At 42.6% G+C, this 18182-nt stretch overlaps 1 protein-coding gene across 4 annotated transcripts in view; it reads left to right on the forward strand.

Moving 5' to 3' along the window:
• Positions 1-18182, forward strand: part of LOC125905718 (mediator of RNA polymerase II transcription subunit 13-like) — a 98810-nt gene that overhangs the window by 65624 nt on the left and 15004 nt on the right. For 2 of the 4 annotated variants that reach the window (XM_049603887.1, XM_049603886.1), the window contains exons 5-14: positions 12371-12516; positions 12817-13023; positions 14739-14903; positions 15011-15167; positions 15276-15380; positions 15639-16295; positions 16631-16844; positions 17451-17529; positions 17635-17756; positions 17976-18072. In XM_049603887.1, the coding sequence (XP_049459844.1) occupies positions 12371-12516; positions 12817-13023; positions 14739-14903; positions 15011-15167; positions 15276-15380; positions 15639-16295; positions 16631-16844; positions 17451-17529; positions 17635-17756; positions 17976-18072 (1949 nt within the window). The remainder of the gene's footprint in view (positions 1-12370; positions 12517-12816; positions 13024-14738; positions 14904-15010; positions 15168-15275; positions 15381-15638; positions 16296-16630; positions 16845-17450; positions 17530-17634; positions 17757-17975; positions 18073-18182) is intronic. The other 2 variants (XM_049603890.1, XM_049603888.1) reach the window with 1 other exon arrangement.

Here is an 18182-nt window from a genome sequence, read left to right on the forward strand (position 1 = left end):
AGCTGAGTCGCGCTCCCACAGCTCTCCCGCTCTCTCTGGGTGAGGGGAGGGTGTGTGTGTGTGCGTGTGTGTCAGTGTCACGCTGTGTGAGTGTGTAGGCAATGTGGGAGACAGACAGAGAGACTGAAACAGAGTAAAAAAAGAGGGGTAGGTGTGATGACAGTTGCTCAACTTGTTGCTTCAGCCATTATAGTTCCCTCTCACAGCTCAGTCTGCCCACTTCAGCCTCTCCTGCTGGTGAGGATGCAACATTCCTTACATCTCTAACATAGCGGTGCTTAAATGCTAAGTATTCAAGTAGGAAGCCACTTAGCTGTCAAATGGCTCATTTTAGAAATCTGCTAGAATATCGCTTAGAGGCAGCAAACAAACAAACAAAAAAACCCCCATCCTTTTATTTGTATTTACTTTGTAGGTTTTTGAACTGTAAAGCCGCAAATTGCACTGTCATTCAAATGTGGTGCAAATTAAGAGATACACAGGAAACTCTCGCTCTTGAAAGTTGCTGACACAAGTGCAGTCTGCTGCGGTGCGCCGTAGCAAACTCTGTTCAGAGCAGGTGGAAGTCCCTCAGTGAGGCACAGCGCGTGACATCTCAAGAGAGTGTGTGTGTGTGTGTCGCTTGTGTTGCATACGTGTAGTGTTTTGAGAAATACTGCAAGGAAGTTTGACGTGACTGTGACATTTTTTCGCACCTTACCACTCCTGGTAAATTATACTGCGCTACAGCTGATGAATTAAAGGGAGAGGAAAAAGCTGAATATATGAGTGGAGACACATAATGAATGCAGGTGCTTCCATACGAGGCACATGAGGGGTCACTGAAAGGTTTGATGAGAGTGGAAAGGATGTGAATCAAATGAATGCTTTACACTCAATACTCTACATGGACAGCAAACTTTTTCACAATGTGTCTCTCACCCTCGCTGGCCACACAAGGTGACCCCAGCTCTAATTACCACGGATGCCTTTTTCTGCTCTTTTTTTTCCTGAGGTTGTGACATCTTTTACAGATTCTCTGCACATGTTTTGGGTACATTATTCTGTTTGGCAGGTGGAAGCTGCTCATTAATTATCATCAGTGGTGGGTAGAGTGCTTAAAATGTACTCAAATACAAGTACATTTACTACCAATAAAAAAACTGACTCAAGTATAAATTACCTGGTTAATAAATAACTCAAAGTACAAGTTTCTTTTCATTTTCACCCTTTAAAAATGGAAGTCCCGTGGACGTCCTCAGGAGATTGTTGTTTGCATGATCCTGTTAAAATGAATCAACAATCTATACAATCTTTAAGAACCGTAATAGCTAAAGCATTGATTGTTTTGCTGCAGAAAGCTAAGGCTTCTGTCTTCTGTATCATTATGTCATTACGTTACGTTATCTTACTTGCGGTGCAAACGTGGCGACAATGCATGATAGCACCCATACTTCTTCGTAGTGGCCCTAGGAAATCATTGTTTGGATAATCCTGAATATATCAGTCTAAAATAAAAACTGTAACAGCTAGACTATTCATTCATTTGCAGCAGTAAACTACAACCTCTGTCTTCAGTGATATCACATGTACTCATCATGATGACATCATTATGCTATGTTTGTGTGCAGTGTAAAACCACATAAAAACATGCAGTGGCACCAGTGGAATGAATAAGGAATCTATCAAAGTGCCTTTGTACTCTGCTCATGAAAATTAGCATATCCCAAAAACTAAATAATGTACATAGTTTAAAAAAACTTAGAGAGTGTTTTGAAATATTTTGTTGATGTTTCTACGTTTAAAAATCTTTTGGACCAATGTTTTTTGTGTTTATTTTGTAAAATGTATTGAAAACGAAAAAAGTCAAATTTTCTTTTAATTTTTGACACAGTGTCATTACTATTATCAATTACTGTGGTTTATTATCTTACCTTTCAGCTTGGGTTGTATGGATTTTATGGATTTGACGCATTTGAAGATACTCCTACTACTACATACTAAGACATGGCACGACAATAAACAAAAATACCAATGTAGGCACTGGTGGACCATTGCTATTGCAAGTTTAAAGGGTTAATAATTTTTAGGGTGCAGTAGCCAGTGCAAAAAAATAATGAGCACTTGTTGCTGTTACACATGACAAATGAACACAGCTAACGTTAGCTTGGTAACCACATTTATACCGCCAGTATGTATAACTTCCTTCAACGTGCTTGCAGAGGTTAGAGGAGGGGTTTCTGAAAGCGGCACAGCGAGCACTTCATCATGTAACCTTCGTTTTTTTAGATTTTAGTATAAAGTGTGGTCAGATGTGGCCAAGGATTGTTGTTGGAAGCTGCATCTTGTTCTGAGGTTTTGCCGTCATTATCACATCATGGCCGAAAGGCAGGTGGTGCGTCTTTTCTGCCAGGCAGCTGGAAGTTTGGCATCTTCTTGCGCTCTCTCCCTACACACTCAATCCCCACATTGAGAGCATAGTAGCTGTTATGATGGTATAAATGGCAAATGTAATGAATTAAAATGTAGATCACTAGTTCAAAATTAGACTTGAATAGAGTAGAAGTACAGTTTGGAAAAAAGGAACATGAAGAAAGCTAGTTCCTGATTAAAAAAAAAATACTTTTCAGCTTATGTGTGACTTATAATGAGTAATGAAAAAGTCAGAACTGGGTGTTTGTGGACTGTTTACCAAAATCACCATGTTTGGCACATGTTGCATGTGTGCAGCAGAAGTATTTTGGAAAGTAGCTGTATGGCCCTGATTATCACATTGGAAAGGCTAAGGTTTTGCCTGGAAGAGAAAGGAGAAAGAAATATTTAGACCAAATATAACCAACATTACAACTTAACAAATGGGAGTGAAGCTAAGAGAGTCACTGAAAGATCAGTAAATAACATTTGTGTGGGAAGAAGGAAGGTGTGAAAGACACTGGGTCCAGAGTGTGTTTGTGTGCATACAGTACGTATGCACACTAACATATGTTGAGATTCGCTCTCTGAAATTACGCTCTGAGTGCAGAGATTTTACATGTGTGAGTGTCTTTTTTGTACATCATGTAATTCCTCTTGGTCTTGACAGCTCTGTATGAATATGTTGTCAGCTGGTACGCCCCCTGCTGAGCCAATCCTGACTTGTTCTGTCTGTGAATTATTGAACATCCTGGAAGGAGAGACAGAGAGGGAGAAGGAGAGAAACAGAGAGAGAGAGACATTCTTGAGCACACAGAGCACAAACAAATACAAATCTTATGTAGATGTCTGCACTAGCCGTGCTATTTTCATGCCTGCACTCTGCGGGTGTTGCGTGTATCACATTGTGTAAGTGAACCATGACATTTTTTCCTTCCACATGTCTCCACTGCTTGCTTCCAGCACACATGCAAGCACACATACTGTCCTAAATAACCACACACACACCATCCCTCCTTCCCAGAATAGCAGTGTTGCCCCACAATTGACAGTGTGAGCCCTACGGACCCCTGCAGTTCCCTGGCCGTCACTGTTTTCATGCCATGAGGGAACATTGCTCAGTTAGGCATACACTGACCTCCTGCCTCAGCTGTAACCAGCTCCTTTGTCTCTTCTTCACTCCCACACTGTGCCTTTTATCCCCAACAGGGGGCGCTTCGGTGCTGGTATCCATGCCATGCCCCCTTACCCATGCCAACTCCTGTGCCTTGGCGTCGCCGCCTTTGTCAGGCTTATCTGGTGTTTATCTCGTATGTGTCCCCGGGGCATGGCGAGGATTGGCACATCCAGGACACATCCAAACCACCCTCCTCCTCCTCCTCCTCCTCTGACACCCCCTCCCACCCTCCTCTCTCAGCACAACACTCATGCTCTCTTTGTGTCTGAATGGGAGGAAAGCACTCTGGGTTGGTAACGGATTGCATCAGACGCTGAGGGGAGCGAAAGAGAGAGAGTTAAGGGATACAGAGAGAGTGTGAGAGAAGAGGCACGGGAGAGAGGAAGAGCAGGGAGGAGGCTGTGTGTGTGTGTGTGGGGAGGTGGGGATCAGAGAAGGTGGGGGGTCGTAAATTAATCATTACTATAGACGGCTGAATGGATGTATTAGAGTCTGTCTCTCTCATTAGTTCAGTCAATTCTATGCATGCCAAGTACACTACACAGTATATTTGTTAATCTAGGTGCTTTCATTCGCATTAATGGCCATATACTCATGCATAAATAATGTTCATATTTTACAGTGTAATAGAGCTGTCCTCTGGTGCTACACCATGAAACAGAAACAAGTCGCTCTGCCAGTTTAAACTACTTTTTGAAAAACTGAATACCTCTCCTCTTCTCTCCTCTCCTCTCCTCTCCTCTCCTCTCCTCTCCTCTCCTCTCCTCTCCTCTACCCAGGAACCAATGACATTGAGATATTAGCCATCTCCTAGGCAACAAACATTTGGTGTTAGGCCAAATCGCAAGGTCACAGAATCTCCAGGAATAAAACAACACAGACAAAAAATTTTTTTACTGATGCTAAGATCGTTTTTTATTTTGTGCACAGTTACAATAGCGTGGCAAATAGATGTATGCTGGGGAGGAAGGAAGCCAGGGGGGAGTTGTACAAAGTCCTCCCTAATATGAACAAAAAGATAATTTAATCAGGTTTAATCACAAACAGACAAACGAGAAGAAACAACAATAATAATAATGAGCAAGCAAGAAAAAAAATATATAATTGGTATGTTTGGTTAAATTTTTCCCCGGTGCTTTTAGGGGCTTAAAAATACTTGGAATCCCAGCTGCAATATGTGAGAGAAAGAAAGTCATATGCTTCTGTGTCATTTAGCCTTTGTTTTTTAATCTTCATGTAAAATAATGTGACTACCAAGTGTGATAGATTTATAAAGGAAAATTAAAACCTTGTAATTTGGTAGATGTTAGTTAAAAGTTCAGCATTTTTAACTGTTACCACAAAGAAAACATTATTGTATATGTGAAATAGTCGATCGGTGAATGGTGTACAGTAAGATCCCAGTTGTGTTGTATAGATTTTCCTACTGGTTGACTCAGGGACTGGCTGATAATTGGACTGGTTACAAAGGTGACTGACAAGAAAAATGCCCCCATGAGTGGCTGACTGATAGATGGAAGCTTTCCAACCGACTGGCAGACAGATGAGTAAGGTTAAATAAGTATCTGACTGAATGAATGGTGACTAAAATACTCTCTGACTGGCTTATTAAGACCAGTTGTGAAAAAGGCTCTAATAAAAGTTAAAAGGTTTGGATTTAGAGCTTTAGCATTTAGAAAGAGTGTCGAGTGAGGAATTCTTAATTAGTTTTTCAATACATCAGTCAGTAAATACTTGTTAGTGGGGCCATAAAGGAAAAGTCATCCCGTTCATTCCTGCTCTTGCTGTTTATTTTTCCGCCGCCCATACTTTTTTTTTGCAGTCAACTACTTTTGCAGACATTAAAGCTAGAAACTCAAGTCAAACTTCAGGATGTTTATAATGGAGGTCAATGGGAGGATCATTACGTAAAACGTACTTCTTTCAGAACTCTTACTCGCTCTTCAGGGGCATGTTCAATGTCAAAAAAGGTATGCACCGTCTTGCTACGAATTTCATGTCTTGAAACGGTGTGCAACGGGCTTTGAGGCACATTTTCTCTTGTTAGGTGGGTTTGTCACCTTTACCCAATCAACAGCAATGTGTCTGTAAACCAAATTCTTGTAGATCTTCACCTGTTGGACATCAGTTTTTGTTTTATTTTACATTTGCTTTGGCAACATACACACATTTTCCCATGCTAATAAAGCCCTTTTGAATTGAATGGAATGAGACCCTATCTTGTTAAAAGGCATTGCACCTGCGTAACACAACAGGGTGTTCAAACACACCACCGTTTCTTTTTAAATTAACATTTTGCTACTTCACTGGGGGGCCTGAATGCAGCCCTTCTGAAGAGTGGAAGTAGGCAAAGGCAGCAGAGACCTATTTACAGTTCTCTCCTGCTCCCATTGAGAAAACCACTACTATCACTTCCATTGAGAAATTGAGCGTAACCATGGTGCAGTCAAGTTGCAAAAATCCCCATAGCGTCCCATATTGTTCCAACAACAAGCCAAAGCATCCTTATTTAAGTTTCTGTAACTTGCTTCATTACAGTGATCTGAAGAGATGAGGACGCCACGATCAAAATTCTTTGTGGGAGTGCCTATGTCTGCAGTGCTTATTTTAATATAGAATATAACCATTCAACCCCCAAAAGGCTTAAGATGTGAAAAAAAGGGGGCAGCTCTGTCAAGGTTTGTCTGGGAAATCTGGGGAAGAAGCCAAATGGAAAATGTTATCTTGCCAGGTGCAGCTACAGCTCCTGGCCCTATGCTTTACTGCCTCCACCTCTTAAGTTTAAGTTCCTAGCAGTGAGAATTGATACTATACTAAAATCTATTGGAAACTTATTATGACAGATAATAATGAAAACTTAACTTATGTTTGCTAACTTAGCATTAGAATCATCTGTTTTAGAACACTTGTACTATGTTAGCATGTTAGCATGTAACACTAGCATGTTAAAATATTGCAGTGTCTTGATGAAAACATGTCGACGACTCTGTTAACATCAGTCATTGTGGAAAGACTTTGTGAAAATCATTTTTACCCTCCACTCTCTATGTTTTTTCCAACCGGAAAGCAGACAGAAGTGAGTCTTTGCTGCCTTTTTCTACTTCTGCTCTCGCAATGCACAATGTGAAAATCCCCTATGGTAACCAAATTTGCATTTCCTATCATAGCAAAGGCATGACCCGCCCTACTCTCGTTCATTTACTAGTAGTTTGATGAGTGGTGAGTACTTGGGTGGTTGAGTTGGTTAGTTTTGGCAAGAGGAGTGAGATTGGTGAGGGTTAAGATAAGAATGTCAGGGTAAGCCGATCAGAGGCAGAGTAAGACGGGTCGTGCCTTCGCTATCCGAGGAAATGCAAATTCATGTTGTGTTCAGGTGAAGGATCACTTCAGAGGAAACCCCTCTGTCTTGCCTTTTTTCCAAAGGATCCAGCTGAAAGCCACTACTATGTAAATGACAATGAAATGTGTTGTTGTGCGACTGTTATTATTATATGTGTTTTAGCCCATCAGTAGCTAAAAGGCTTTTATGGAGAAGTCACTGTACTGATATCAGCTGCTGACATCTTTACTGTGCCTCATTGATTGACTACATGCACTGTGAGCCATAAAAATATTAATGTACTACAGGGGAATGAGATAATGTATGATGTCATGTTTATTTTGGTGTTTAAGTCATTTTAAGATAAAAATTAAGGAGTGCCACCTTTTTGTTCATCCTGGTTAAATATTTGGATGAGTGAAATATTTGCATTTTCTCCTTTGAAGCGTGTTGTTCTACATGTGTTTTGGGCCTCCCTGGAGACAGACAGCAGAGAACATGTGGTGCGCTATCCCCCAGATTTCTAATATTACCAGGTAAAACCACTGAGAGCAAGAGAGAGAGAGAAGGAAGAGAAAAAACCCCACGTAGATCAATAGAGAGGATGGTGATACATCACAGCAACAGCCTACCAACAGATCCTTTTCCTCTTTTTTTAATTAGGGCCACAGATATGAAGGTGAACACCAGCGCTAGCGCAAAGCATTCACAATCGTTCTCTGCTGTTTTTCAGGACTAACAAGAAATCTTTTTTCCTGTGCTTCTTGTGCCCGTAGAGAGGGCGATGACTGTGCACAGTTTGTGTCCTTGAGCACCTTTTCATTGTGAATCCATATAAATAGTTGGAGCAGTGTTTGAGCACAAACATTGTGATAGCAACACTGGCTAAAACCACCCACTGGGGGCCTCTGAATAATACATCAAGCGGACTGCATCCCCCTTATGCTCGTGTTAATACTGGAGTGTCATGCATGCGTGCTGGAACATATGCACACACCTGCATTAGCCTGAGAGCCATGGTGGGATTTGTTTGTATGGAATAAATTTATCGTGCTGGTGCAGTGGAAGGACTTTTAGAGCATGTGTGTACATGCTGCTCGCAAGAGCTTACAAGAGGGTAAACATCCTCTACATCGGTCCACCAGAGCAGTGTTGACACTCTTGTGTTTCTAAAAGATGTGTTCAGAATGTGTAGGAAGGGTTAGGCAGCGAGAGAGATGAAGATAACTCATAATAGTGCTGCTGCGGTGGCAGACAGAGAATTTAAGGTACAGATTAGGGAGATTAATCCCTCAGATTTGAGTGAATCTAAGAAAATGCTATCATGCCTGCTTAGTGCATGTGACTGTTAATGATATCTTAACTCAGTTATCACATCCTGGGCTTTAGATTCCTTGAACAGTGGAAACAGAAGCTTTGTGTGCACATTTTTGTAAACTGTTTATTGCTTCCTAACTCTAATCTAATCTTGTTTTATTTTTGCTCCCACTGGGTTAGACAAGAGAGCATCCCCACAAGCAAGATAACGGTTGTTATTTTGTGTGCATGTGATGTACACACAGATGCACGTGTGTCAAGTCCATGATGCATGTCGGACATTAAACGGCTCCCCTGCTGGCTGGTTGGCAGCGTCGTGATGGGGTGAAAAGACACATGTTGTCGCGTGAACCCAACACAGTCGCTTTACTTTTTGTTTTTTTTTTCTCAGCGGCATGCAAACGTGATGCACACGTGTGAGTTCGTATGTAGCTGCAATAACTGGGGGATTATCTGCGTGCATTTGAGCTTCCCTCTACATGCATACAGTATTTACATCTGCACATATATGAGAGCCTGACTATATTTTGCAGGCATATAAGCTAAGCCGCACATGTAAAACCAAATGAAATAGACACACACACACACACACACACGGACAGAGATGTGTGTTCGTGTTCTCCGACTCGACATTCCCTGATTGATTTCACCATAAAATTGTGCTCAGTAGCCACCCATTAAAACTCTGATCTCATCGATATGTGTGCAGCAATTGCAGTGCATGGCACTGAATTATTCACCTCCTCCTCTTTCTCTCACACTCGTTTTGCTCTCACTCCTCATTTTACACTTTATCTTTCCTTCCTTGTCCTCCTAATTTCCTCCCTATCCCTCTGTTTTCCCTTTACATCTCCGTCTTATTCATGCATCCCCTTCATTTCTCTACCTTTAGTGCTCACTCTGTCTCCATCTCCTTCTATTGCTGTCTTTTCCTTCGACCCTGCTCTTCCTCCTTTTTTCCTCCTCTCACGCTCACTTTCTTTTCTCAGTCCCCCCCTTACCTCTCTCTATCTCTCTCCAGTACTGTCAGCCCTGAGGCGAGTCTCAGCCATCACTCCTCTTCATTTATTAATACCTGTACTCATACAGCCCAGCACACACAGCTGCCTCACATCTCTGTCCACTGTCCTCACACACACACACACACACACGCATGCAAACACACACACACGCACGCTTGCCGAGTGCACAAATGTCCCCGAGGATGCAAGAAGCCCAGTGTGTCCACACACTCACACCCGCTTACTGTGCAGAAAAATGCCCTTTGTAAAAGGACAGGGAGCATCAATCTCCCAGCTGCGTCAGCCTACAGTTTGATGCTCTTTTTGTAGTTCTGCTTTTCCCTGACTCGCATTTAATTGCACTTTATTGCAGCTATAATAGATCTTAGGTCATAATTGTTGCACATTAGTTAATGGTGAGACTGATTGCTTGTATAGTTTATCAATTATAACTGTGTACCCAGCTGAACTTTCCCTCTGTACACAGTATTAAATGCCTTCGATAATTTTCATCAGTCGCCTTTTTTTGGGGGCTTTGCTTTGCAATGTATCACGTAGATTTAATTGAGAGCACCAAGGTGAACAATTCTTTATCAGCACATAGTAATTCCAGTGGAAATATCAAAAGCAGCCAGCCATTAATTCTGTTGGATTGCTGTCTGATTTTATGACGGCGAAAGAGAGACGGCGATACAAAGAGAGAACAGATGATTTCCGACAGTGATTCCGAGCTATTTGGCCAGAGCTGCGTTTTACGAGGGGTCTTAAGGGAGTCGTGTTTTTGTACACACATCAGTCCCGATCAGTGCGCACACATCTCATAAAAATATATAATAACAATATAAACAGAATTATCAACACAAGAGGGAAATAAATTCTAATGGATGCTTCATTTCACAGCCTTATTTAATCTGTGCAGTGCAGCCAGAACAGAAAGTGGAACACAGTGAAATACATACAATTTAGAAATCAATCAACCAATCAGCCAGTGAAAAAACATAAAAAACATTATTTTTCTTAAGCGCCCTTAGTCGTGCCTGCTCATATAGGTAAATTGCATAATTGGAGTATGTTTTCAATAGGCTGGTGAATATGCTGAATATAAATTGTTTGTGCAAATGTGCATGTAGTTAGCTGGACTGGTACTCTCGACTTGCAGCTGTTCCCCTGAGTGTCTCCATGCAGCTATATATAGCGCTTCGTATGGTGTAATGATGCACTGAGGACAAGGTTGGAGGGCAATGACATTGAAAGCATTTTGACTCATATGTACAGATGTGAACTGAGGAGATGATAGACAAGTGCTGTGTGTGTGTGTGTGTGTGTGTGTGTGAGCGAAAGATTGTGTGTGCTTGTGTCGCAGGCTTGTGTATGCATATGTATGTACTCTTCCTCCTGTGATTGTGCATCATTGTGTTCAAACCACCTGTTATGAGGGTATGTTTTTGACTGCCAGAGCATCAGGAATATTTATGAAGCAGGGAAACTGGCCTCCTCTCTCTTTGGGTGCACTCGGCGCCATCTGGAGGCCGTCACCATCAACGCCACAAGATATTTGGCTCCCTCAAGACTGCGTTTAGTTCTGCCCATGAGTGACTGTGGAACTGGCCATTTTATTGAATTTGATGATCCATTACAGCTCAAATGGAGGTCCGGCTCCCTTAGGGCAAAGGAGATATTGCATAGGCAGCAGGGGTAATCACGAGGAGATTACAGTACCTGCTGACTTTATTGTCAGTCTGATATATATAAACCAAGGTGGTAAGGAGCTTTATAGATTAAAAATATACATCAGTGAAGCCGTCTTGTAGTTAATGATGTCCAGCCCGCCCACTGGTATGTAGATTGCAATAAGGCCCCAACAATTACTCCTCTGTGATTAAAAAAAGGAGCAATGCATGATAAACTATGCCGAGGCTGCGTAATAAAGAGAGCGCTGCATATGTAAACATGTAGTCACCACAATCAGTCATAAGCAAATGAGGATTTATACCTGCAATAAGAAGCCCGTGTGGGGAATGATGAAGATGATCAATGTAGGTAGAGCTTAGCGAGGCTTTTACAAAGACACATTCTGAGTGTTGTTCTCCAAATTGCTGTTTGGAGAAAAGCAGTCGTCATCTGTCACGCTGCCGCCTGAAAGACATATTCATGTTGTACACTTGTTTTTTGATAGATGTGATTTTAGGGGTTTGTTTAATCTCAAGTTTAGCACAATTAGATGTAATTTTGATTTGATTTAAAGCTCAGTTTAATTATGTTAACAGTTGAAGTGGACAAAGATTCTGTTTTACAGTGCAATTAGAGTGCATATTGCCAATTAATTAAAGGGCAGGTCCATCTGCATAGAAACTCTCACTCAGCCAATATCAAAAAATGGTGACATAGGCTGCCCTCCCTTCCTTCAACCCATATTTCATATCATTCTGTAGCTTTTCAGAAGTGCTTTGCATCTAGGTAAACCCAAAAATTCAAATTTTGGTTGTATGTAAGCATAAAAATATTATTTTCCCAAGCTGTGCTGAAAGCTTAATTACTATGTTACCTGATGTAGGTTTCTGCACAATGTTGTTGCTACATGTAAACCCATGTACTTCTGTGGAAGCCATGTAAGTACGGTTCCGAAAGTCATACAAGAACACAAACTAGCAGTGGCAGCAAGACCAGTAACTCTTTGTGTTCTGCAAGGTAAAATTAGTGTTTCTGTCAAAGGAGTCCGGTAGCTGTGGACGAGGGCAGCAGCAAAACATACTTATACCTCCTCAAAAAAGGACCACCTAATAAAAATCTATATTACTTTAGGTGTATGCTTTGTTAAGATTAATTTGACACTACCTTGTCACCAGACAGCCCTTTCCTGATGGGAAAACTAAAGCCATTATATCACCCTCTTCAAAACCACCAAACTCCGCTGACAGAAAGAGTAATTTTACCTCACAGCGCATGGGAGTTGCCGGTCTTCCACCGACTCAATTGTGCAGTTTGTTTGTGTTATTATAGCTTTGCTGCTGCTACAGAATGACAGTGAAAGATTTTGTTCACATCTTTCTATGATCAGCTCACTACACACACACACACACAGAAGATCTACACCATCACACTCCTGTACTGTTTTCGCTTATCTTCAGTCCCACATTCTAAACCATTACTGTCTTCTGTCCCCAGTGAACACCTATCATGCTCCTTCTCCTTCTTCCTCCACGGGGAGAGCAATGTGTGCACGAGTGTGGAGATCGCCCAGCACCAGCCTGCATACCACATCACAGAAAACCACATCCGCCTCGCACAGACCTCCGCCACACCAGTACAAGGTGATACCACAAAGACATTGTTTCTTTTGTTTGTTTGTTTATCTTTTATGAACGATGTACAGAGAACAAAAACAAAATGATGTCCAGTAAGCATTCACTGCAATAAAGGAAAACCAGAAAATGATGGACATGTACAATACAACATGCCATATTGTACTAAACATGTGAAATGATCAAAGTAGCATTAACAACTTTCAAAAACATAGTGAAGTATAATGACATAAATGAAATTATTTAAGTTTACTTATTACACCATGCTTTATATCTTCTCTTCTTCCACTCTGTTTTATCCGTCTGCAGTGATCCTGAGTCCGTATGGTCTGAGCGGCACTCTAACAGGTCAGGCCTATAAGATGAGTGACCCAGCAGCACGGAAGCTGATGGAGGAGTGGAGCTACTTCTACCCTATGGTACTACAGCAGAAAGAGGGAAGTGGAGAAAAGGAAAAAGAGGAAGCGAGCCAGGCGTACGATCGCAACTGTCACGCGGCAGTGGAGGTCATCGTAGGTATGGAAGAGTCAACATGTTTGTTGGATTTAAAAGAGTGTGGAACCCTCCCTTGGCCTCTGTGTAGACTCACAGACAGTTTGAGCTGAGGTATTAGTGGATGGGGTGCTATTGAAGTGTACTTTGGCTGCAATGATCCTCACAGTCTTTTATCACATCTCAGAGTGGGAAAGGGGAAGTGACTGTTAGGGAGGAGAGTGCAGGAAAGACAGAAAGGAAAGATAGGGAAGTGGAGGCAAAAGCCCCGGGGAGTTACTCTTAACAGCTTTGTCTAATCAGTCTGATCCCACAGCGTCAGTTTGACCTGATTATGATCAAAACTCCTATGGATACCAGTGGCTTTTACATCTAAGAAGGAGAGTCTGTCTCAGCTTTGCTTTGAAATAAAAGTGAAGAGGAGAGTGTGAGGGGATTTAAGATGATATGTTTTTATATAAGCAGTGAAAGTGTGTGATTACATTAATGGATTAAGAGCAAGTGCAGTGCGTGTACTGTAAAGCTGCTGTACTTATAATATGTATACATTACTATAAATATATGGATGCCTTTCTTCAGCAAAATATGAAAGGAGTTGTATGTGACATTAGACCTTTTTACACAGAGATCATGCAATAGGGCTGCTACAAAGTCCTGTTGTTACACTGCCTTTACTTTTTTACCAGAACCGAAAAAAACAGCGGCATTATGCTGCTTCAATGTATGATTTTAGATAGCATGCCAGCAAAAGAAGCGTGATGGGTGTAATGTTTAACACAACAGCGTCAGCCTCTATTATGTCATATAACATACACATCAACAGTGCTTTCTAAACAATAAAAATGGCATGACATGACATTTTTGGCTGATGTCCTCTTCGAGTTAGCTGCTAACTGCTGCTAGCTGCTTTTTTAAATCTCCCAAGGGTGGGTCGCACACATAACACGTTGTCAAAACATCACACCCTGGCCCAGGCCATGGTCCCGTCCTGTTGGCTGTCCCTTTTACATAGACATTAAAGGCGAGACAACTCTTTGTCCCTAGTCTGTGACTGTACCTTTTACAAAGAATGGCGAGACGGAAAAACAGCGTGACATTCCCACAAGCAGTGTAAAAGAGGCTATTTTGAGCATTCAGAGCCTGAGCTAGGATTGCTTTCACACAGCCTTCAACATGGAGGTGGCTAAGCAGGCAGTGCTAACATTGTGAACAGTGCTAATAATGACAGAAGTGGTGGTGGTGAGGTTGCACTTCCATGATGATGCTGTTCTGCCACCATCATGGTTCGGCACAGTGTTATCACAGTAATGCACAGTATGAGCTCACAGCAGCAGTGATTAGCTAGCCATTAGGATACACTCAGTGGGACAGCCGACGTGGCTACAGCAAGAAAGAACAGAGACGCTCAGATTACAACACACACAGAGGGAGCATGACTTCATTCTCTGCTCAGGACACCATTACTCCACTATAACTCTCCATAGCAAATAGTTGTTTGCCGCTATATTAATGCTCTGAAAGTCGCTCCTCTAATAAATGCGTAAGGTGATGAGGGTGAAGATATCTTTAGGTACAATCATTTTGTACAGAATTGTGTAAAAAAAAACAGCTGTTGTTTTAACTGATTCCTCCATATGGTCCTCATTTTTGACAGTTTAAATAAACCTTGCAGTTAAAAATGAGCACCAGCCATGTTGTTTCATAACAGTGAATAATGCCCTTCTTTTCCATCTTCTTAGGTGGAGTAAGGATGACCTACCCAGCTGCTTTAGTGCTGATTGCCCAGGGGGACCTACCAGTGGAGCAGCCTCCACCTGTTCCAGCAGCTCAGGGCCTCAGCAGGGAGCCAAACCACTGCAGCGTACCACTTACACCACCAACGTCACCGCAGCAGCCCTGCTCAGGTAACAAATTAGCACCTTCCTGCAGGACATTACATACATTAATTATTCATTAAAATCCCGTGCACAGTTCTGCATTATGACACCTGTCCCACCCTCCATCTTTTCAGCGGACAGTGGCTTTGTGACCTCCGTCTCCAGTGTCCCCACACCGGACAGCAGCATGGGGGTCACCAGCATAAGCCCAAAGCATTCTGGGAAGAAGCTAACCTGTCAGGTCGTCCATCAGGCCTGGAGGGAGTGTTATCTCAACCAGCCTCAGCATGTGTAAGTTCAACCATTGCTGAGTTTGTGTCCTCTGGTTGGTGTGATTATTATGGAAGTGCAGTGATGCAGTTGAGCTGGTGCCCTCATGGATCTGTTTTTTCCCCGTAGGCCGAATCCACCAACTGACGTGACGCCTAAAAAGGAAGTGCCAAATGGAGTATCCATGTGGGACTTCAATGATCTGGGAGCGAGAGCATCCTGCAGCTGCTCCAGGTACCACAGAGCTGCTCCCGAGCTGTTCAGTATCAGCACTGTACTTACATGTACAGCAGCTGAGCTTTGTGTTCATGCTTAGTGCAAAATAATTATTTATATTAAAAACCTTTTTCAAGCTGGATGCTCCAATTTAGACAAGAGAACATTTAAAATTAAAAAAAACTTTAAAGTCTGGGAAAAACTAAACTAAATGTTTTTGTTCTTTAGAGGGTTTTCAATAGTTTTTGTTTTTTAACCCACTTGACTTTGTTGCAGGTTGAAGCAGCAGAAGCTGAATTTGACCACCACACCCACTGCCAACCCCCAGACTAGTGCCAACCCCACTCAGTCCTCTGGCCCGTCATTATACCCTCCTTCCCTACCCAAACACAAGACCAGTGACAAAACAGAAAAGGCTGACAAACAGTCCAAGAGGCCGGCCATGATCCCCTTCCACCACCGTCTATCTGTCACACAGGAGACCCCTCTGGAACAGGACTCACCCGGAGGGCCCCAGCTCGGGGGTCTCGTGGCGCTGGAGCCATCCTTGGAGCCTTTGGCTGCGCTGCCAAGCTGCAAGTATCCCAAACCCCTCTCCAATGGCAGAAAAGCCCCTGATTCCCTTCTGCATTCGCCAATGTCTCCACTTCCCCCCACACTCAGCCCGCACCCTCGAGTGCAGGACCCAGAGGTCCTGGATGGGCCTGTGGATATGCCCGTCTGTCAGGATGGGGCTTCGGGGCTGGGGTTGATTACCAGCGAGACAGCTGTGTATACTGCTCTGCTGAGGCAGAGGGAGAATGGGGCCGGCTGGTGGAGAGGATTCAGGACTCCCAGGACTGATAAGACTGACTTCAGACCCTGTGAACTCCCTAGTGATAAATTAGAGGAAGTGAAGACGGAGACGGCCACCGAGGGGAATCCACTAAAGAGGTAGACGAGGGACACCATAGTAGTGTTTTGCAGAATTGTAGGTGTAGTTTGGAGAGGAAGAGTATGAAGTATAAATACTCATAAATGGAAAAACGTCCAATACAAAAGAATCAACAATAAAAACAGCAGGATGTGAAGGGATTAAGCTCCATTATCAGCTACTACTAAAACTAATTTGTGTGAAGCATCCAGTGAGAGCACCATAGTTATTTATGAAATATGAGATAAGGTATGAGGACACACAAGAAAGCAAGCAAGACAGAAATAATTTACCACTACTACTGGAACCAGTACTGCACATTATTTCATTACGATTGTCTCTTTGTCTCCTCCAGACTTTACATGCAGACTCAAAAGAGATTTAAAATCTCAGAGGAGCGGCTGAGGGACCACATCCACACTTTGGGCCTGTTCCAGCAACCGGGTGTGGAGGCACTGCGGGAGCCTGGCGACGATCCCTACGACTTTAAGGAAGGAGACATCGAGTACACTTTCTCTTCTTCCAAGAGGTTAAAGGGTCAAGGGCGAGAACCCAGCAAGAAGGCCAAGGTAGGACACAGTTTAGAAACACAATGCAGTGACAGTTAAGATTCCCAAACACTGTCAACAATATTTAAACCACAGATCACATGACTTCTTGCGCTAGGGCACAAAATACAGCACGTTTTATGTCTAACCCATGTAATCTTTATTGAAAAGGGGGGCTCCTGGCTTTTTATTTTGGTTAAATATATTTATTTTGGGGCGGTGGTGTGGTGGTTAGCACTCTTGCCTCACAGCAAGAGGGTTGCCGGTTCGATCCTGGGCGTGGGAGCCCTTCTGTGCGGAGTTTGCATGTTCTCCCCGTGTCAGCGTGGGTTCTCTCCGGGCACTCCGGCTTCCTCCCACAGTCCAAAGACATGCAGATTGGGGACTAGGTTAATTGATAACTCTAAATTGTCCATAGGTGTGAATGTGAGCGTGAATGGTTGTTTGTCTCTATGTGTCAGCCCTGCGATAGTCTGGCGACCTGTTCAGGGTGTACCCTGCCTCTCGCCCAATGTCAGCTGGGATAGGCTCCAGCCCCCCCGCGACCCTCAAGAGGATGAAGCGGTTAGAAGATGAAGATATTTATTTTGACTTGAATTGATCTGAGAATATTCTACTTTCCACCAGGGAGAAGAAATCACCAGCAATGGAGCACTGCCTGATGGGAAAGATGCTATGTCCATTTTTAACTCCGCTCCAAAATCAGGTGGGACATAGCCACCACCAACATCAGCATCATACGCATATTCTATAACAAACTGAGTGCGATCCATATTTCAGAGTGCAGGTAATCAATCAATTGTTTTTTTAGATGAATCAGGTCAGGATGACGGAGCTGCCAAAGCCAACCCTTCTCTGACGAGAGAAAAAGATCTCGTGGTCAACATCTCTGATCTAGACAACATATTTGATGAAGATGAGGAAGAGTTGGGGGTGAGACTTCATCATTTATGCACTATATTCTTACATATTTTGTTTTTTAACAAACAGCATTTACCGTCCTTTGCAGTTTCATTTTGAGCAAACAGATGATACATTATTAGTGTAATTCTTATAGTCATTATCCACTTTATTTTATGCTTCAATGTTCTTAAGCAAAAATATTGTGTTAATTAAAACTGATCCTCTATTCTTATGTGTAATAATTTGTAGACTGTTTACCCCAACCAGCACTCAACCAAGCTTCCAGTATCAACAGAAGATCGCCCTCTGGGGAAAGAAGGGAGAGTTGCAGTACCTTATCCATCAAGTGAGTCACTGCCAGTTCTGTAATCTTGATGAAATCCATCTAACTACAGTTTTTATCTGTAGTCTCAAAACACCTGTGTAAACTACATTTTTCTCTCCTCATCCTCCTCC

Source organism: Epinephelus fuscoguttatus, linkage group LG18 (genome assembly GCF_011397635.1).
Source record: "Epinephelus fuscoguttatus linkage group LG18, E.fuscoguttatus.final_Chr_v1".
NCBI lineage: Eukaryota > Metazoa > Chordata > Actinopteri > Perciformes > Serranidae > Epinephelus > Epinephelus fuscoguttatus.